Source organism: Zootoca vivipara, chromosome 17 (assembly GCF_963506605.1).
Source record: "Zootoca vivipara chromosome 17, rZooViv1.1, whole genome shotgun sequence".
NCBI classification, from domain to species: domain Eukaryota; kingdom Metazoa; phylum Chordata; class Lepidosauria; order Squamata; family Lacertidae; genus Zootoca; species Zootoca vivipara.
In genome coordinates, this window is record NC_083292.1 from 34,271,842 (window position 1) to 34,293,880 (window position 22,039).

The following is a 22,039-nucleotide window of genomic DNA, read 5'->3' on the forward strand; positions in this document are numbered from 1 at the left end:
CCGCACGGATCACGTTCGCAACCCAAGCGTCCACTGTATATTGATTTTATATGGGGGAGGAAATAAAGTATCATTTTATTCATTTAGTTCGTGCATATCCTGCCTTTTCTTCCAAGGAACTCAAAGTGGTGGGAATCATACAATTGTGGAGTTGGAAGGGACCCCAAGAGTCATCTAGTCTGACCCCCTGCAGTGCACAAATCTCAAATATATAACGTTTTATATGTTTCATATGTGCTGTGAAGTTGCCCAAAGTGCCTGAGGAAGCCCAGCCAGATAGGCAGAGTACAAATAAAATATAAAATATAAAATAACTAAAGCATCCAGGATGCATAGCCAGTTGGTCTCTTAGGTGCTACTGGAAGGAATTTTTTAATTTTGCTTTGACTACGTCAGACCAACACGGCTACCTACCTGTAACAGAACTATGGTATACATGGTTCTCCCTCCTCCCAATTTTATCCTCGCGACAACCCTGTTTGGTAGGGTTAGGCTGAGAGGCTGCGACTGGCCCAAGCGACCTTCGGGGCTGAGTGGCGATTTGAACCCTGGTCTCTTCCAGGTCCTAGTCTGGCACCTTAACCACTAGACCATGCTACCATAGCAGTCCCACCCTGATGGAGACCCCCACCCAAATGAGCAGACACCTGCTTCATTGCGTAAATCCAACAGCACAAGGCTCGCTTTCTGAGACGGAGGATGGCAGCCCCCTCAACTGCCCCAACTACCGAGGGAAGAGCATGGGAATTGGGTCTCCACTCACCCGTCCAGCTCTGCCGTTTCGATGTAGCAAAGTCCGTGAGGTTCGCTGCTGGACAAGAGGAGCAAGTCAGCCTGGGGAGAGAAGAGGAGGAAAGAGGCTGAAACAGCAAATATCAGCCACAGAGGCTGTGCCTGAATTCACACAAATGTGCAGACTGCACCCTTTATATTCCTAACCCAGTGGTTCTCAAAGAGCAGGCATCCCCAAACTGCGGCCCTCCAGATGTTTTGGCCTACAACTCCCATGATCCCTAGCTAACAGGACCAGTGGTCGGGGAAGATGGGAATTGTAGTCCAAAACATCTGGAGGGCCGAAGTTTGGGGATGCCTGGTATAGTGCACCACACTGGTATTGGCAAGAGAGTGGGGGGAAGACGTCAAATGCATTTAAATACGCTGTCAAGTGCAATTTTCCAAAATGACACTAGACGGCGGCGGTGAGCTATGCCAAATTCAATGTATTTTTCAAAACGTTTTTAAAAAAAGCATTTTCACAGCATTTTTAATATGTTTGTAGATTCCACCTAAAAGTCTCGTGTTCCACTGACTGAGCTATCCATGATACTATATAGTATAGTATGGTATCAAAATAATCTCTCTTTTTTGCGGAATATGAATAAATGCATTTTCAAAACAAGAGCAAGAACATTGGCTATTCTACAGTTGTTGTGAACAGGGATTTTCAACTCTGACAAATAACAATTTTGTTATTTATACCCCGCCCATCTGCCTTGGTTGCCCCAGCCACGGGAAGATCAGAAAAGAGAAAGGTTTCTTTGTGTGGATAAGGAAATGAGTGTTTGCTTGTCTCAAATTAGACCTAATATACATTAGATTACCTGGCAAAAGCAAGCTCGCAACTCTCATTGAGTTTGTATTCATACTTAAGGTACGTATGTAAGAGGGTCATTTAGAATTTTGGAAATGAGTCATGTACTTATGTGGCTGTGTTGTTTTATACTTTCTGGATGTCTTACGATCATATTATAAAGTTGTTGTGTTCTATGTTACTAGTAGTTGGTTTTGTTCTTTGTTTCACAAAGTATTTCTCATTGATTAAAAAACTGTGTGGCACAAGCAAATTCTTACTATGAAATTGTGGCCCAGAGGGGAAAAGTTTGAGAACCACTGTCCTAATCTCTCAGTATAGGGACCACAAAGGCTACGTTATAATTTAGGAACACAGAAAGCTGCCTTATACTGAATCAGACCATTGGTCCATTTACCTCAGTATTGTCTGCACTGACTGGCAGCAGCTCTCTAGGATTTCAGGCAGGGAACAGTTCCCAGCCCTGCTAAGAGATGTGGCTGGCGATTGAACCTTCGGCACGTAAAGCAGGTGCTCTCCCACTGAGCAAAATAGTCCTTTCCCTGAAATTAAACTAAGGTTCCAGTCCTCATGGTTCTGTGCAAAGGTGTGATTTAAGAGGAACATAAGCAGGAGCCTTAGTGCAAGTCAGTCCATCTAGCTCCATATTGTCTACACTGACTGGCAGCAGCTATCCAGGGCAGGGAGAGTTCCCAGACCTACCTGGAGATGCCAGGGATTGAACCTGGGACCTTCTGCACACAAGGCAGGTGCTCTACTCGCCCTTACCCAACATGGCTCACCAGACCTTTCCTTCATTCCCAGACTTGCAGGTACTTGTGGGTCTCACGCAGCTTAGTGGGGCAAACAGCACTGCGGGGCTCGCCTAGGACTCACCGCCACAAACTGGTTGTTCTCCAACTTTATGATGTCACCAACGCGAACGTTCATCCACTGTTCCTGACGGAGGCTGTAAGGACCAGGTGTGGGGAAGATTTGGGGAGAGGGGGTTGGCAGTGGAGAAAAAGGAGATGTGTCAAATGAAAGCAGGCAGACAAGCCCAACCCCACCAACCCCATCACTTAGATATATTCACTTCGAACCTCTGGCCCGCCAGGTATGGTTGAACTACAACTCCCATCAGCCCCAGCCAACACGGTCAATGGCCAGGGATGATGGGAGTTGCGGTCCAGCATTCCCAACACTTGTTTTAACTCAAGGATGGGGAACCACCAATCACAGGCTCCACCAATCGCAGGCTCCGGCTCCACCAATCACAAGCTCCAGCTCCACCAATCACAAGCTCCGGCTCCACCAATCACAGACTCCGGCTGCCCCTACTGTTGGGCTCCCTGCCTTCTGCTCCATCACTCTCAATGGCCACCAACCACCCCGGGGGTGTGGGTGTGTTCGTGACCCCCACAGCCCTCCAAATTTTGCTGGGCTTGAACTCACACCCTCCTCCTTGATCACTGCCCATGCTGGCTGGGGCTGAAGGGGGTCTTTTGAGTATGTCCAGGCGCATCCCGAGGGCCACAGGATCCCCATCACCCATGGCTGGTCTGACCACTCACCCAGAAATGCACCACAACCACCAATCCACAGTCGCCGTGGCAATACTCACATCCCATTGATCAGCACCTGAGACTGGCGATTGTTCACCTGGTTGTCACTCTTGTGGCGAAACTGCGGAGAGACAGCAAGATTGGAGAATCTTAAAGAGTTGGAAGGGACCCAAGGGTCATCTAGCCCAACCCCCTGCGGTGCAGAATGAAAGGAAGGTCCCCCGACACAATCGAGAGGGTCAGGCAATCAGGGGCCGCTAGTCACAATGGCTACGTTCTCCCTCCACCGTCGGAGGCAAAATGCCTCTGAACGCCACTTGCTGGGAATCGCAGAGTGGAGAGAGTTGCCCTCGCACTCAGGTCCTGCTTGCAGGCTTCCCAGAGGCATTTGGTTGGCCACTGTGAGAACAGGATGCTGGACTAGATGGGCCATGGGCCTGATCCAGCAGCCAGGATCTTCTTATGCCGAATTATATTCTTCCGCTTTGAGTGCAGAAGGTCCTAGGTTAAATCCCCAGGTAGAATCATAGAGTTGGAAAGGGCCCCCAAGGGTCATCTAATCCAACCCTAGTCAGAAAGTTCTTTCTAACGTTTAGTCGGAATCTCCTTTCTTGTTTTCTGAATCCATTGGTTTGGGTCCGACGCTCTGAGCAACAGAAAACAAGATTCCATGTGACAGCCACCTGAAGATGGCTATCCTATCTCCTCTCAGTCTCTCTTCCAGGCTAAACATGCCCAGCTCCTTCAAGCACTCCTCATAAGGCTTAGTTTCCAGACCCTTGATCATCTTGCTTGCCCTCCTCTGCACAACTTCCCAACCTGTCAATATTTTTCTTAAATTGTGGCACCCAGAACCGGGCACAGTATTCCAGGTGGCGTCTGACCGAGGCAAAATAGAGCGGTACTATGACTTGATCTGGACACTCGACTTCTGTTGATGCGGCCTCGAACCGCTTTAGCCTTTTTTGCTGCTGCATCACACAGCTGGCTCAGGCTAAGCAGGTCTGGGTTTGGCCAGCGCCTGGGGGGTTGACCTCCCCTTCCGAGGAACTTCCCCGCACGATCCCGTGAGTTCCACGGCGAAAGAAAGGCAGGACGTGAATTCCGGGAAACCAAGGAAGCCCCGATAAGCGGTCCAAATCGCCATCATTCCCAACCCAGGTCTCCCCTCTCCCCTCTGCCAAACTCCCCCCCCCTTTGCTTACGTAATCGTCGGTGGCATCCTTGACCGCCGTGATGGTAAGCACAAGAACCAAAGGCACTATGGTGGTGAACCACGAAAGGGAGGATATCTGTGGAATCAGCTGGGTGGAGGAAGACAGGCGAGAGGGTAAGTGAAGGCAGGGGAAGGAGAGGCGGCAAGGGTGCTTCTAGGGAGTCTCCTCCTCCCAAACCAAAACGCCGCCCATGTAACACTTCCAAATAAATTCCCCTCTTGCCCCAATATGAGAGTCCCGTGAACAGGCCGCACCTGGAGAATAAGGAGGAAGAGGAAGTAAGTGTTCGCCACTTCCTGGAACTGCTCAAAGAGGTTGATGGGCAGGAATGTGACCACGTTGTACTTGGACGTCTTGATGCAGTTACTCTGTGGGGAGAGAGGAAAGGAAACAACATTAGATGGTCAAACTTGCAGGGAGTGTCTGTCTCTCCCTTCTGCCCCACAGCCAGCTTTTCCAGCAGCCCCCCACTCCAACCCCGCAACTCCTCCCAACAGATCTTCTCCGCCCTGTTTTCAACCCTTGGGGAAGGGCCGTCGAATCTGGCAGAGCATCTGCTTGGCAAGCAGAACAACCCGGGTTCAAGCCCCGATAATCTCCAGGAAGGGAAATCCTGAAGAGACGCTGCCTGTCAGTGCAGGCAATATGGAGGTAGGTGGACTCAGAGGTGATCTGTCTCGGCGCCTTCCTGCGTTCCTGTTTAAATCAGCCCTCCCCCCCTTTTGTCCAGAACTGTGAGGACTACCAACTTCATTTTTTATTTGGTGGAAGGAGCGGATGGAAAGGACATCGGAACAGGGGCCTGCTTTCTGCGTGCAAAAAGCCCCGGGTTCAATCCCTTCCCTTCCTGAAACCCTGGAAAATCACAGAATTCGTAGAATTGTAGATTCGGTCATCTGGTCCAACCCCCTGCCATGCAGAAATACTGCCAATCAGTACTGCCAATCAGTGTGGACAGTACTGAGCTAGATGGAACAGGCGTCTCGCTCAGTGCAAAGAAACGCCCTGTGCTGCTTGTTAATTCCCTGACGAATATAGTTGCACTGCTTTGCTGTTTTTATTAGTTACAGTTCAACACACTAGGGCGGGCACAAGATTGTGGGGATAATGTGCAGGTGGACTAGGAACACAACTTACGGCTGGAGGGTAAAGACTCAAAATCTCTCTCTCCACCTTCGCTCCAGAAAGAAGAAAAAAATATCCCAAAGTTTCTTTTTCCGCCTTCCACACTTAACGCTCTATTTATAACTGCTGAGCTGGCCTGTTGTCCCGGACAGGAAGTTATTCACAGACACACCCTAGCCAAGATATGAGGGGTCAAGCCCAGTCAGAAGCGGGGCAGTGGTGTGGGAAGAAGCTTCCAGAAAGCGGAAGGCAGCTCAAGGTTTCCTGGGATTTCCCGCAAACCCCCCCTCAAAAAATAATAATACTGAACAGCAGTCGCCTCCCCATATGGGGTGGGTAAATCTGATTCCATCTCAGTTTCTCATTTTTTCCCCAATCTTAGTTCCAATTCTCCACATTCGTTTGTGGGTTTTGTTTCAAAGTTCCCTTGAAAATTCATCAGGGCTTTAGCGCAGAATATTCCTAACTCAAAACGGGGGTGGGGGGGTGGGGGTTGTGTCCAATTTCGCCGAAGGATACACAGTTCGGAAAAAGGATGTTCCGCAATGGATAAGCTGCTTTTGCTGAAGTCAAATTTACAAGGCACACTCAATGGCCATTTTCATGAGCTTGGTTTGGGAGAACGACGCTGCAAAATTCAGAGAACTGCAGATTTTGAAGGATGGCCGTGTTTCATTTTGTGCATCATTCCAGAAAGTGCAAATACAGTCATCCCTCATGTTGCTTCCGCTGCGGGTTGCATTTTTCCAGGTTACGAACGTGGCGGACCCAGAAGTGTTTACTTCTGGGTTCCGCTGCACATGCACAGAAGTGCTCTGTTGTGCATTCGCGCATGCACAGAAGCGCTCTATCGCGCTTTTGCGCATGTGCAAAAACGCCGCTCGGGTTGCGGAATTTTTCGGGGTGTGAATGTCACCCCGGAAGGGATCAGGTCCGCAACCCAAGGTACCACTGTAATAATAATAAAGGTAAAGGTAACGGGACCCCTGACCATTAGGTCCAGTCGTGACCGACTCTGGGGTTGCGCGCTCATCTCGCATTATTGGCCGAGGGAGCCGGTGTATAGCTTCCAGGTCATGTGGCCAGTATGACAAAGCCACTTCTGGCGAACCAGAGCAGCACACGGAAACGCCGTTTACCTTCCCGCTGTAGCGGTTCCTATTTATCTACTTGCATTTTGACGTGCTTTCGAACTGCTAGGTTGGCAGGAACTGGGACCAAGCAACGGGAGCTCACCCCGTCACAGGGATTCGAACCGCTGACCTTCTGATCAGCAAGCCCTAGGCTCAGTGGTTTAACCCACAGCGCCACCTGGGTCCCTAATAATAATAATAATAATAAGTAATAATAAGTAATAATAATAATAAGTAATAAGTAATAATAATAATAAACAACTATTTACTTCTCACATTTATATCTCCCATTTTTTTCCAAGGAAATTTTAATCCAAAATTCTCCCGCTTCTCATTCAACCCTCACAACAACCCTGTGAAGCAAATTAGGCTGAGAGGCAGTGACTGCCTCAAGGTCACACCCAGTGAGATTCATGGCCCAGTGCGGATTTGAACCCTGGTCTCTCCCAGCTCCGAGTTCTACGCTCTTAACCACTACACTGTGGGTTAGCCTTTTAAATGTTTACACCCACCTCCCTAGAGCCCATCATCACATCTCATATTCCCCCCCCCAAAAAAAGTTCTGGGTTCTTCCTTTTCTGCGCCTAACTCCCCACAAAACCAAACTCATCCCTTTCACACCCCTCTCTATGGGGTATAAACGCAGCCCCACGCCCCTCCTCTGCCTTGCCAACACTGATTTCATGTTACCACCCCTCCCTTCCCAGAAAATTCACACACACACACACACACACACAGAAATTCCTCCCCACCCCCCCAGTCGCAAACTCCTAACCCCATACTTACCGCATACTGGAACTTTTCGTTATACTCCCGGGCGTTTGCTTTCACCCGCCTTTCCTCCTCTGAAAACAGAGGCCAAAAGTCAGCCGCCGGCATACAACCCCCCCCCCAAAAAAAAACACTGTGCCCCACTTTGCCAGGCTTACCACCACCCCTCCTGCAGTTGCACCCCTGGCTTGTTAACCATTCCAAGCTAACACAAAGGGTAGCGGATTTAATAACCCGCTTCCCGACTGCATGAGATTGGCTGGCTCTTTTAATTCTTTGAATGCCCCCCACCACCACAAAATAGCACCCCAGGAGTAGCTTCCCCCCCCCTCTGCCTGTCCCAAATACTGAAATAAAACTGCTCCGGGTTCCCCAATCCCCAATCCGTTGCTGGAACGGACTCGGTCCCCTTTTCCAAACTTGCGACTCTGGGCAGTCTCAGAAGCAAGGTCATTTGCGGGGATGGGGACAGGTGGGAAGGAGGGGTCGGGTATTCCTTTGGGTAAAAGGGGGGGCTCTCCTGTTGTCGTCCCCCTCCCAAGAAAGAAAATCTAGTGCAAAGGAGAGCAGCCAGAGTGGTGATGGTGGGGGGGGGGGAAAGCAGGCGCGGTATGAGGTAATGTTTGTGGAGAGAACTGCAATGACAGCTATCTCCAAGGAGGTCGTGACAGGACAAAGGCTGGACGGGGATATTTGAGGAGCCCCCACCCCTCAAAAGAAAAAAAACACCCGCTAGCCAAACCCCCAAACTTTCACTTGTCAAACCCCCACCCCCCCCAAAAATACCTGTCCCCCCTTGCGCCTGTCCGCGGCTGCCCGTCGCCACGGCGACCCAGGGCCATTTCTCGGGCATCTCCTTAGGGATCGTCATGGTTACCGCCGGCCCGGATTTGCGTGCGTTTTATGGGGACGGGGGGCCTTGCAGGAGGCCCCCCGGGCTTAGGCAGCGGCCCCCCATCGGCCTCCCCAGTCTGTGCCCCCCATTCTCCTCCTGCCTCGGCTGCTGCTGCTGCTGCCCCCCCTCCCCACTCGCTGCAGGAGAAAACTCCACGCTGACATTGAAGGAGACGGGGGCCGCCCACCGCCACGCAACGGCCAATGAGGGGCCGGGACGGCGTTGCTTAGGTAACCGCTGCATGGGGGGAACGAGGAGGGGGGACCTCTCGCCTGCCTGCTTCTCTTCCCCAGCCCCCCCCCCACTCCCCAGTAAGACCTTACGGAGTCAGTCAAAAAGCATTCAAATCACTATAATGGGACACCCTTCCCCTAAAAAAAGTCATTTTGCTTAGGTTCCTGCTCATTATTAAATCTGTTTTTACCTCAGTCCACCTCTTCTGCCAAAGAGACACCCACCCACCCCAGTTCTCGCTCTCTCCTCACAAGAACCCTGCAAGTTAGTCCGGGCTGCTTGGTTGCCAACTGATCAGGAACGGAATAAGGCAATGTGACTTGCTCCTGCGCTTTAGACAGGAGCCCGACGCAGATGAAAAAGTCATAGGGTGGTAGATTGGGAAGGGACCCCCAAAGGCCATCCAATCCCAGCCCGCTGCTCAGCTCAGGAATCTTCACTGGCTTTGCGGGTAGGAAGCTAGCTCTGCAGGGAGAAAGAGGGCTGGGCTCCTTGAAGAGCTGCTTGTCTACTTGCAGAACATTTGTCTGGCTTTTAACACGGGGAAGGGGTTGAATTCAAAAACGGGACAAGACCGCCTTCTGTCTAAAGTGGTACAGTCCCTTCTGTACCTTCTAAAATGGTACAGACCCCTCAAACTCCCCATGCTGCTGGCAAGGGTACGTATACTCTGGATATGAAAATCTGTCATAGAGCTTTCGAATTGGAAGGCACCCTGTGCGGTCATCCAGTCTGACCCCCCCCTGAGGGATGCGGGAATCTTGAAACTATGCATCCCTGACAAACGAATGTCTGGCCTCTGTTTAAATCAGGGGTAGGCAACCTAAGGCCCGGGGGCCGGATGAGGCCCAATCGCCTTCTCAATCCGGCCCGCGGACGGTCCGGGAATCAGTGTGTTTTTACAAGAGAAGAATGTGTCCTTTTATTTAAAATGCATCTCTGGGTTATTTGTGGGGCATAGGAATTCATTTATTATTATTTTCAAAATAACAAAGGTTGCTGACCCCTGGTTTAAATACTTCCAGCAAGAAAGAGCCAATCGCCTTCCAGGGCACCATCGAACAGCTCTGACCATTAGGCACCTTTTAATATATAATTTTTTAAAAAAACAACAACAACGCTTCATGGTCTCTTAAAGGAAGTGGTTGCGAATGAAATGGAATTAAGCAAAAGCTTCTCAAAAGCACAGCTCCCCCACCAATGGCTACACTTGGGGACGCAAGGGGCGGAGATCAATTGAAAAGTTGGCAACCTTGCATTGGCTGAGTGAGAAAGAGAGTTTGAGAAGTTAAATCACCAAAGTTTTGTGCTTGATTGGGGTGGGTGGGGAGGCCCAGTCCTTGTCAGATCTGCTCCCTTCCCTACCCCCACCCCCCATAAAAACCAGCCCCATCAGAAGATCTTACCTGGAGGATGTTTCTTAGAACAAAGTTCCATGGCATTCGATGGCAATTTATCAGGCCCATGGGAGGTGCTGTATTGGGGTAGGAAGATGGGGGGGGGGGGGAAGCAAAGAAATAAAAATAATTGGTTTGGGATGGGGGGCACACACACACACACCTAAAACAAACCAAAGGTGGATAACTTTGGGGGAGAAATGTGGCCCTCGGAATGCTTCTGTCTGGCCCTTGGGTATCTCTGCAAGCTGCAGCCTTCTTTCCAGGTCACAGCCCCTCTCCAACCTTGTTTCATACTCTCCCCAGGGACTTTTGCAAGCAAGGAGAGCTTGCAAGTGGGGGGGGGGGAGAAAGAGAAGAAACCTCAGGCTTTTGCATGGCTGGAATGCATTGTATCATACAAAGGTACCGTAAGACTCATATCCATTGCTCTGCTCACCTTTTGCTTCCGTTCCCCATTGACACATTTCCGCCAAGGGGCTGCCCAGAGGGAATGCATCTCTTGGGCAGGAAAGGGTTAACCCTGGAAACAAACTAAGGATCGTCTTGCCAAGAGTGCTTTCAGAATTTCCCCACCTTACTGCCTGTTACTCCTGCAGCGCCCCCAGCAAATCTCCCTTCTCCTCGGTTTTTATCTATAAAGCCAAAATTGCCCTTCATCCAAACAGCGCCCAATAACTTCAAAATACGTGATAATAAAACAACACAACTCTCTTCCCTACAAGCAGCGGGACGGAAAGGATGCAGTTACAATAGGTATACTGAGCCAAATGAATCCATCGAGGCAATTTAACAGGGCCACATAAAAAGCACCTTTAAAACCTCTTGCCAGATGTCTCCAGGGGAAAGCACTAAAACAGCGATCTGGAAACAGAACAGGAAAAGTTTCCCGCAGGAATTTTTCCAGAAACAGAACATTACCTGGAAAATCTCCTAATCTGCCTGCAGAAAATTGCCTGTTGAAATAAGCTCATTAGCTAACAATGAACAGATACCGATTGCAAATCCTCAGGGTTAGTGCCCATTGCGGCTGGTGGGGCAGGAGCCAGGGAGCCCGACAGCAGGGGGCGCCAGAGCCAATGAGAGGCGGAGCCAACTCATCCTAATTTTGTCCCTATCCTCCTCCTCCTCCGCCTCCCTGCTGAGTTCTACAAGGGGCAATCCTGAGACATGGTCACAGTTGGAGCCGTGCCAGTCGCAAAACGCGCCTGGCATGCGGCTAATTTCTAACACTAGGGCAGGGTTCCCCACCCCCCAAGGAAGTGATTTAAAAGGCAGTCGATTGAATCACATGAACAAACCTTCCAGCCCAGTCCGCTATTTTCTCTTCCTTTCTATGCTGCTACGGTACCTGGCTCCAAGCCCAACAGACGAGATGGCTCAAAACCACGTTGAGGACTAGAATGCTGGAGAGGCCTGCGGGCTCCTCTAGCTATGGTGGTGGTTTCTCTAAAAGGGCTAGCATGCCGACCTCTCCGACACCAACCAGACAGACAGCTACACCAGTGCCGAGAGTCCTCGCTTCACCCCAACGGCAAAAGACACCTCTTCTCTGAAGCGTTTCCTGTTGAATTTCCTGTTTTGCTCCTGGTGGCTGATTCGTGGTGAGGAGGGCAGAGAAAAACTTGACATACGGAGGCACTTCAGAGCAGACAGCAGCAGCAGATCCTCCAAACTGTGTCAAGAGAGATGCTCTCCCTTGTCAAACATGCAAGCCCGCCACTCCACATATGCTAGAATAATGCAAGTGTCTGGGAGGAGGAAGGCGGCAGGGGATGGGTGGTGGGCAAATGACTCTCCCAACTATGGTATTCTTGCTGCCTGCCTGCAGCTCCAAGCTAGGCTCAAAACCATTAACAGAGTTCAGCTTTGTGGGTGGGGGGAAATAGCTGGGAAGGGCATATGCAAGGCAGAATTGGTGGATGGTGAGGGGTTAAGCACCCTTCCCGCCAGCTATTCATCCCATCTGGACTCAGTTCTGGTTTTTAAGCCTGTGTGTGTGTGTGTGTGTGTGTGTGTGAGAGAGAGAGAGAGAGAGAGAGAGAGAGAGAGAGAGAGAGAGAGAGAGAGAGAGAGAGAGAGAGAGAGAGAGAGAGACCACTCGGGAAAATGTAATTTGCTGGTAGGGGATGGGTTAAGCACCTCCCTCCTCCAATTTCCTCAGGCAAAAGCTCCTCCAATGCTTTGAAATTGGTGCCATGAGGAAACTCTGTCATTCCAAAGTCAGCCTTCCGTTCTTAACCCTAGGGAGAGCTAAGGTAATGTAGTGGTTAGTGTGCTGGCCCTGGGAGACCCGGGTTCAAATCTCCACTCGCCCATGAAGCTCACTAGGTGGGACCTTGGGAAGCTCACTTGGTGGGACCCGCAGGCCTCTCCAGCATTCTAGTCCTCAACGTGGTTTTGAGCCAGCTCACTAGGTGGGACCTTGGGAAGCTCACTAGGTGGGATACCTGTCAGCGTAACCAACCTCACAGGATTGTTGTGGGGATTAAATGAGGAAACGGAGAACCATGCACAAGCCCCCTGGAGTAAAGGTAGGACGTGAATGTAAGAATAAAGCAAAATAATTACAGTGGTACCTCTACTTACGAATTTAATGCGTTCCAAACACACATTTGCAAGTCGAAAAAATTTGTAAGTCAAGTCCCATAGGAATGCATTGGGAGAAAAAATTCTTAAGTCGAAGCAACCCTATCTAAAAATGAGTAAGTAAGAAAAATCCTATCTAAACCGCATCCAAGATGGCGGACGGAGCTCCATTTGTAAGTAGAAAAATTCGTAAGTAGAGTTATTTGTAAGTAGAGGTACCACTGTAAATTCTGATTGAACAATGTCCAGCTCTGTTTCAGCCGAGGGGGGATTTGTAGGGCCTTTATATGTACCTGCCTGTCCTCAGACATCAAGGCAGGACCTTGTCTGAAGTGGCCCCCCTTTTAAAGAAACTGCTATTTCCTCTCTTCCAGACCAGAGCATGGTCTGAAGGCACATGAGGCCACCACCTCCCTGAAGCTAAGCAGGTCCAGGCCTGGTCAGCTCCTGGATGGGAGGCCACTATGGAACCCCGGGTATGTTGCCTTGAGTTCTACAATGGGGGAAAGGCAGGACAGAAATGTGAGGAAATAACAGAGGCACAGCAGTTGTTTAAACGTGGAGCTATTTGATACATTTCTGTCCCTTCAGAGAGTTCGATGCTTGGCGACATCAAGCAAGGCATTCTCTCCCCACCTAGCCCACTTCGCAGGGTTGTTGTGAGAATAAAGGGGGGGTTGGCCAGTGGCTCGGCCTCATCCTATGAGAATAAAGGGGGGGGGGTTGTTGTGAGGTTAAATGGGAGTCTAAATCATTTTTTAAGATATCAGTCATGACGAGGGATATGTTCCTGTGTGACCAATTTCCCCCACAATTCCCAACTTGCAGAGCTGTCGGGGGACACAAGAGAGGAGTCCTTTCCAAAACCCCAGAATCTTAACACAAGGAGAGTCCGACTGGATCAGGCCAATGGCCCAACTAGTCCAGCATCCTGTTCCTCACACTGACCAACCAGATGCCCCTATGGAAAAACCCGTAAGCAGGATCCGAACTCGAGAGCAGCAACTCTCCCCACTTGCAATTCCCAAGCAACTGGCGTTCAGAGGTACCGGTACATCATTGCCTCCGACAGCGGAGGGAGAAAATAGCAAATATGGGTGGTGCTAACCTTTTAACACCCACCCAAAAGCACTGACAGGTGCTTTTCCAACTCTATGGTGCTTTTCAAGGCTGAGATTGGTCCCTGTTCAGCGTGTTCCGACATAGAGACGAGATGTATTTGCACGGTAAGGACCCAGAATTTTAAGGAAGCGCCAACTTTGATCTGACGCACGGGAACAAGAGAAGAGACACTTGCAAAGATGGGGGACAGGAAATGAGGTGTTGATCTGTCCTATCTAGCCTATTATCATTGTGCAGGCAGGAAGCTGAGATGAGACTCAGGCAACCACAGAGTGTAAAAACCGGAGAGAAAAACCCAACTACAGTAGTCCATTTCTTTGACTCACGGCTCTGCTGCTGGGGAAACGGGAGGTACTTTTTTGGGTGGGGAGTGAGTAGCCAATCCCAATTGCAACCTCCCCAGGCAGAGAGCCACCCAAACACCAGTGAATGTTTATTTTTCAAAGACACACACACACACACACACACACACACACACACACACACACACAAAGTTTCCGGGCAGGCAAAGACACAGATGCCACAAAGTCCCTTTGCCCCACCCAAGACGCCCTCCCTCTCTCCTAATCCCAGATCACAAAAGACACGAAACGTTGAAAACTTTCCCAGGGCCAGTTTGAGCAAAATAAAGAGTTTGTGATTCTAGGGCAAAATATTTTTTTGGGGGGGGGAGGAGGATGGAGGAGAGTGAGACATACACAGAGTTCTCCTTTGGCATTTGCCCCCTCCAAAATGTCTGGGGCATGCCAAAAAACAAAGGGAGAAATGGGGCAGGCAAATTCATAGAATCACAGAGTCTGGAGGGACCCCACGGGTCATCTAGTCCAACCCCCTGCAATGCAAGGAACCACAGCTTGAGAATCCCCGGCAGACGGGCGCCCAACCTCTGTTTAAAAACCTCCAGCGAAGGACTATCCTTCACCTTCCCAGGCAGGCCAGCTTCACCTTGTTTAGTAGCACGGAGCTTTACCTAGGAGGGTCACACAGGTAAAGCAAAGGCACAGAGGAAGCTGCCTCCTACCGAGTCCAATCATGTAGCTCAGTAAGGTCCACATTGCCTTGGGACTGAACCCTAGGACCTTCTGCACACAAAGCAGATTCTTCTCCCATTCTGCTGTGTCCTTTTCCTCCAAAATCAAAGCAAGATTCCAGTCCTCATGGTTCTGAATAAAGGCCCCTGATTTAAACAGCAAACGCCAGAAGCTGGCTTATTCCCAGTCAGAACAACGGGCCAGCTAGCTCAGTAATGTCCACACTGCCTGCCAGCAACTCTCCAGAGTCTTTCTGCTTGGAGATGCCATTGCGGATCGAACCTAGAACCTTCTGCTGATGCTTTGCCACCGATTAGCTCACCTTCCCAAACACAAGAGCACAAGACACTTAATCTCAGGGTCATGGGTTCGAGCCCCACGTTGGGCAAAATATCCCTGCATTGCAACGGGTTGGACTAGGCGGCCCTCAGTGCCCCTTCCAACTCTACAACTCTTTTAAGATTCCATGGAGCTCCATATTGCCTGCACTGACCGGCAGCAGCTCTCCAGGGTTTCAGAGGAGGGTCTCTCAAAGCAGATGCTCTACCGCTGAGCTGCAACCCTTCAATCCATATATACAGGTAGCGGGAAAGAGGCCGGTGTATGTGTGATATTTAGATAAAAGTTGGCCAAGCCTCTCCTGCCCAGAAGAAGAGAGCAGTGCTCTCCCTCTCTCCTAAAATACCCTGTATACTGCCTCAGTTTGGTGCCAAGCTGGCTTGTTTGGGCATCTGGCTAAAGCTGGGCGGGGGGTGGAGAGGGAAGCAGTGCATGGAGGTAGGGAGAGATTGCTGGTTCGAGATTGTTGGCCATGCCGAGAACATGACACGAAAGCAAGGTCTGGCTCCCGCCGGCAACATCTGGAAGGGGGGCATCATGCCAAGGAAAGAGAGGAATTGTGGGCGGCCAGCAAGCGGGGGGGGGGGGGAAAGGAGCAGGAGATTACAGGGACAGGATCCAGAACGTGGAGGGTAAGATATCTCAGCATCAGCAGTTGGGGAAGCGGTGGGGTTGCAGAGGGAGTGAGAATCTGGGCCTAGGAAAAGGATACAGACTTGGAAATCCAAATCGAGCGGTATAAGATATCTCAGCGTCAGCATCTAGGGAGAGGGGCCACCCAAGCAAATGGATTTTTTGTGGGGAGGGGGGGGCAGAGGAAAGAGGGACCAGGGAAGAAACTGGGAGTGAGACGAAGCAGGATCCGGAATGTGTGGGGAGATAATTGGAAGGAGGGGGGTTGTTTTCTACTGTGCTAAGGCAAGGAATGAGGATAGGATATCAAGGCATCAGCGTTTGGGGGAAGGAGGGAGTTGTTGTTCAAGGAGGGGATGGTGAGATATGGGGCAGCTAAGGAAGGAGGGTGGGTGGGGGGTCACACTAGGCCAGAGGTACACAGAAACCTGCCTTATTTAGCTCCATCCGCTAAGCAAAAAACCTAAGGCTCCAGTCCTCATGGTTTTGAATAAATGGGTGGTTTGAATAGGAACCCAGGGAGCTCAGTAATGTCTACACTGGCTGGCAGCAGGGTTTCAGACAGGGAGTTTCTTCCAGTTCTACCTGGAGGTGCTAGGGATTGAAGTTGGGATCTTCCGCATGCAAGCCAGACACACTACAGCCCTTCCCCAACGTGGCGCCCTGCAGACATTAATTGAGGTTTCCAGCTCCCATCAACCTTACCCCTATGCCCAGAAATGATGGGAGGCAGAATGCAACCTAGTGGGCACCAGGTTGGTTAGCCCTGCGTCGGGCAAAAAGAGGAATAAGGGCTCAGGGCACCCCCAGCAAGAGGTCAGATCTTGGAACGCACCAGCAAAGAATCCCTGGAAGGGTAGTCTGTCAATAGACTGGGGGACAGAAAGGCTTCAATATTTAAGGCTACATTTAAAGCACATTACTTCCCCCCCCCACACACACAGAGAATTCTGGGAACTGTAGTTCATCCCTCCCAGAACTGCAATTCCTAGCGCCCTTTGCAAACTACAGTTCCCAGGATTCTTTGCAGGACGGAGAAAAGAATGTGCTTTAGATGTATGGTGTGGAAGCAACCTAAGAGAGGCACATAGCTGCCAAGTTTTCCCTTTTCTCGCGAGGAAGCCTATTCAGCATAAGGGAAAATCCCTTTAAAAAAGGGATAACTTGGCAGCTATGGAGAGGCACCCATAGATGACTTTTTTGGAGGGGGGGACTGAAGGCAGAGCAGAGCATACATTTGTGAAATTACTATGCAACTGAGAGCTTTCGGCATGAGGATTCGGGTAGGGGTCTAGGTAAGAGTCTAGAACAGGCATCCCCAAACTGCGGCCCTCCAGATGTTTTGGCCTACAACTCCCATGATCCCTAGCAAACAGGACCAGTGTCAGGAAACATGGGAATTGTAGTCCAAAACGTCTGGAGGGCTGAAGTTGGGGGTGCCTGGTCTAGAAGAATCTGGAGAGAAGATGTAGGTAAGCAGGAGAGATATGGAGCTGTAAGCCTTTCAGATACTTCCCGGTGGGGGGGGGAGTAAGCCCTAGTGATCTGAAAGAGCTTACTTTTGGACCCCCTTAGTGGGCTGCAGCCTGATTCCAGGCAGGTCGCCACAGGAGCACTCTCAAATATATGGTAAACACTTAAGAAATGCCCCCCCCATGCATGTTTGGGTTAAAAGGGAGCCTGGGCTGTGAAAAGGTTGTAGGTACATAGCCGAAGGAATTGGTGCTTACCTAGCAGGTTGGGGGGGGGGAGAACCTTCCCATGGGGGTCAAGGGTGGGGGAGGTTAAAGGTCAGGAGAGAGGGGATCCAATGGGATGTTCCAAAGTTAAGGGAAGGAAATGGAGGAAAGGAAATTAAGATATTAAAAGAACTATAAAAAAACAGAGAAATAATCTGGGGTGGGGAATCTCCAAACCTCCCCCCTCCACAGTCCACACACACACACCAGAAACTAAAAAAATACTAATGCAAACATGGAAGTATTAAGAGAGGCGATCTCCCAAAATTCACCCCCATCCCGATAACTAATAAAATATGGATAACATGAAAGGATGGGGGAATCTCCCAAAATTAACCCCCAATAGCTAAAAAAATAAGAAAAAATAAGATGGAGGGGCACAATCTACAAAATCCACTCCCAGTAACTGAAAAACAAATAAAGACGGTGGAAATATTTGGGATGGGGAATTCCACCACCCCCACATAACAAACAAACAAAAACAGAGATAGTATAGAAGTATTGCGTGGGGAGGGGGGAATCTCCCAAATTTCACCCCTGTACTGTAACTAAAAGAGAGAGATATAACACAGAAGCATTCATGGGGGATAAAATGTCCCAAACTCACCCCCCCCCCAACACACACAACTACACAAAAAGCAAGATGACATTAAAGTATTTAGGAGGAGAGAAACCTCAAAAAAAAACCTCTCCAAATATATACTGTACTGTATATAAATTGAAATAACTACAGTAACTTGGGAGCAACATCCCCCCCCACCATAGCTGCCAAGTTATCCCTTTTTTAAAGGGATTTTCCCTTATGCTGAATAGGCTTCCTCGCGAGAAAAGGGAAAACTTGGCAGCTATGCCCCCCACCCCCGCTCCGGTCCCCTAGCCCGGCTGACTCCCTTTCCAGCCGAGCGGCGGAGGGAGGCGAGGTCTGGGCATAGCTGCCAAGTTATCCCCTTTTTAAAGGGATTTTCCCTTATGCTGAATAGGCTTCCTCGCGAGAAAAGGGAAAACTTGGCAGCTATGGGTCTGGGCCCCCGGGGCGTCCCCAAACTCGGCCGGATCTCCCCGCGCCGCCGCCGCATGGCGCACCTTAACGAGCCGCCTCCGGGCGCCCCTCGCCTCCGCTGCCCTTGCTGCCGCTGCCGCCGCCGCCGTACTCCATCCCCCGGCCAGGGCCGCTACGCCCTCCTGGAAGCGGCCCGCGCCCGTGCGCCCTGGCCGCGCCCGCCGGCCCGCCGTGCGCCCTGGCCCATGGCTGCGCTGCTGCCGCCGACCCGTCCGGCCCCGGATTGCCTGGCTGGCTTCGCGGTGGTGGCGGCGGCGGCTCGGCTGCTTTCCCCCCCTCCCCGTTTCCCGGGCGGGGATGGATGGAGAGGAGGAGGGGTGAGGGTGGGAGACGGAAGTGATGAAAGGGACCGCCGATCTCGGGGGCTGAAGCAGCTCCGGGTGGAGAAAGCGCCACCGCCGAGCCCTGGACGCGCTTTTACGCACGAGGAGGAAGCCTCGCCGGGATCGCGCGCGTTTACTCGGGAGTCAACCTCTTCATCTCCTCCAGCCAAGCTTTCCTTTCCCAAATCCAGACTTACTATGTCGGGCCCTGGGCCGGATTCAGCTTTTCTCACGAGTAGACCCGTGGCAATGAATGGAGCGCAGTTGGCCTGGCCCGTTCGCTTTCAGTGGCCCACTTGAAACACCTGACTCCCTCACCCCTACAAGAATCCTGGGAATTGTAGTATCTTTCTCAGGGTGCTGGGCACGGCAGTTCCGCGAGGGGTAAACTACAGTTCCCAGGATTCTGGGAAGGCGGGGAGAGAATGTGCGCTAACTGCATGGTTGCATGTGCAGCCAGGCTAAAAATGAGCAGGCCTCCTCCCCATATTTTCTAGTTACTCGCCCCATTTTTCTAACATCATGGAGCCCAGAGTAGCATGCAGGTGGATCTCATCTGGACACACCCCAGACCTGCTAAACTTCAGTAGGGCGGTGGCCTCCTGAGTCTTCTGGGATGGAGACTGGGGCTCTCCAGCTGTTGCCTTGGGAATCCAGCAGCCTTCATGGTCAGGGGTTGGGGCATGAAGGGAGTTGAACATCTGGAAGGCTGCCAGATGAGAAGGTTGCGGTATCTGATGATGTGGGCAGTGGGTCACCGGCCTGATACATTTATTTAGGGGATGGAGTGACTGCCCTGTGGGGAAAAGTTTTTAGCAAAAAGGCGAAAAAAGAGGTGGCACAGAGTTTATAAAGTAATGCGGAGAAGGTGGAGAGAGAAGAGTTTTTTCTCCTCTCATAACACTAGAACTCTTGGGAGTCCAATGATGGTGAACGTAGGAAGATTCAGGGCAGGAAAAAAGGAAGGACTTCTTCACACAGCGCATAGTTGTTGTTAATAATAATAATAATAATAATAATAATAATAATAATATTTATACCCCACTCTGGCTGGGTTTCCCCAGCCACTCTGGGCGGCTTCCAACAAAATATTAAAATACAATGGTCTGTTAAACATTGAAAGCTTCCCTAAACAGGGCTGCCTTCAGATGTCTTCTAAAAGTTAGAAGTTAAACTGTGGAACTCCCTCCCACAGGAGGCAGCGATGGCCACCAACTTTGGATGGCTTTAAAAGAGGATTGGACAGGCCTGGGAAAAGACATATAAATATTTGAAGAGAATGTTGAAAATGATGGTTAAAAAAAACTGGTTATGATATTGAGATGTACAGGATTTGATGGACTTATAGAGCTTAAAAGACCCTGTATCTGAGAGTGGATCCTAGGCGAAGACCAGCCAGCCCCTACAGAAGGAAGAAGCCTCCACCAAAAAAGATGAAGAAGATTGGCAAATTAAATTATTGAACTATGCAGGACAAAATAGACAATTTGAAACCCAATAAATACAGAGGACTTGGAGTTGTTTTTCTTTTCTTTTCCTTAAAAATGTTTAATGCATATCTCTTAAGCTTTGTGTAGAGACTTCTACATTAGTATAACTTCAAAAACTCACTTGTAATAAGATGAAGAAGGTTTTAAAATTGGTTAAGAATATAAGGTTCTATGAACGTGCTTGAACAAGCATAAAACAATGGAACCAAGAGGGGGCGTGGAGGGAAGTCAAGCAAAAATTATGGTTTAATCATTTGTTTATGATGGAAAGGTTGAGGGCACAAGGAGAAGGGGACAACAGAGGACGAGATGGTTGGACAGTGCTCTCAAAGCTACCAACATGAGTCTGACCAAACTGCGGGAGGCAGTGGAAGACAGGAGTGCCTGGCGTGCTCTGGTCCATGGGGTCACGAAGAGTCGGACACGACTAAACGACTAAACGACAACAAATGATGTTCTTCTTTTTCTTGTTTTGGAATGATTTTGTATTATTGCTTTTTCTTTTTCTGTTATTTTTTTGGGAAATTAATAAAATGTTAACAAAAAATGAATAAAAGAGGATTGGGCAAATTCGGGGAGGGGAGGGCTATCGATGGCCACTAGCCATGATGGCTGTGCTCTGCCACCGCGGTCAGAGGCGGCGATGTTTCTGAATGCCAGATGCTCTTGCACTCAAGTCCTGCGCTTGAGAGTTTCCCATTGGGTTGGCCGCTGTGAGAACTGGCTGCTGGACAAGATGGGCCATTGGCCTCCAAAGGTGGTGGCCTCTCCTTCACCAGAGGTTTTTAAGTGGAGGCCGGATGGCACTCTGCCAGGGATTCTTGAGTTGTGATTCTTGCATTGCAGGGGGTTGAGCTAGATGACCCTTGGGGACTCCTTCCAATTCTATGCTTCGACAATCCAGGCTCTTTTTATGTTCTTATTTAATATCCCACATTTCTACCAGCACAGCAAAAATGAAAACAGGTACAACAAAAATAACAACAACCAATAAATCTAAATCTACAGATGGAAGGTGGTGTACAAATAATAATAATAATAATAATAATAATAATAATAATAATAATAATTTAAATGTAGCCCTATTAAAAGCAGCGCTAGAAACGCTTAAAGCTATTTAAAAGCACACACTTTCAGGAGACCTTTCCACAGCAGCTGGTTAGTGGCCAAAAGCTTGTCCGAACGACAAAGAAAAAAGTCTGTCTGCCAAGGCAAGAAAAGCAGAGGGAGGCTCCCATGGAAGGGAATTCCGCAATCTGGGGGCAGCCACCAACAAGGCCCCGTCTCATATCCTCACCAGGCACAGCCCTAGAGGACAGGTGGGTGTCTCCCATTACCTGCCATGAGCCAAATTTGATGGGTGGGTGGTGCTGACATATATGAGTCCAGGTGATTGGCAGGTGGGCGTGGCTTGGCCGAGAGGTCCAGTGAGGAGGCTCAGAGACTAGGCAGGTTCACATCACCCATCAATGTGTGAATATGCTTTTTTAAAATAACAAACACACCCTGCAAACAAGTGACAGCAAGTAATGTACTGTAAGTACATGAGTGTGTGTGTGTATATATATATATACCTGAAGATTACAGCAGGAAGTCACACAAATCTGCTTTTGTGACTACGGTCCCCGGAGGCCCCATCCGCACTATCGATTTAAAGCAGTGCCATACCACTTTAAATACTCGTGGATTCCCCCCCCCCCCAGAATCTTGGGAACTGTAGTTTGTTAAGGGTGCTGTTAGGAGGACCCTGCCCCCATTCTTCCCACACAGCTTCCATTCCCAGAGTGGCTTAACCATCAATCCTTC

At 50.0% G+C, this 22,039-nt stretch overlaps 1 protein-coding gene across 2 annotated transcripts in view; it reads right to left on the reverse strand.

Moving 5' to 3' along the window:
- The window catches only part of ATP8B2 (ATPase phospholipid transporting 8B2), a 49,600-nt gene extending 30,845 nt beyond the window's left edge, over positions 1-18,755 (reverse strand). The window contains exons 1-8 of one of the 2 annotated variants that reach the window (XM_035098904.2): positions 18,444-18,755; positions 9,917-9,984; positions 7,397-7,455; positions 4,607-4,720; positions 4,341-4,439; positions 3,195-3,256; positions 2,468-2,540; positions 764-834 (exon numbers count right to left, since the gene is read on the reverse strand). In XM_035098904.2, coding sequence (XP_034954795.1) covers positions 764-834; positions 2,468-2,540; positions 3,195-3,256; positions 4,341-4,439; positions 4,607-4,720; positions 7,397-7,455; positions 9,917-9,947 — 509 coding nt within the window. In that variant the 5' untranslated portion in view covers positions 9,948-9,984; positions 18,444-18,755. Of the gene's footprint in view, positions 1-763; positions 835-2,467; positions 2,541-3,194; positions 3,257-4,340; positions 4,440-4,606; positions 4,721-7,396; positions 7,456-8,167; positions 8,308-9,916; positions 9,985-18,443 lie in introns of those variants that run through there. The other variant, XM_035098901.2, reaches the window with a different exon arrangement.
- Between the last annotated feature and the right edge of the window lie 3,284 nt (positions 18,756-22,039).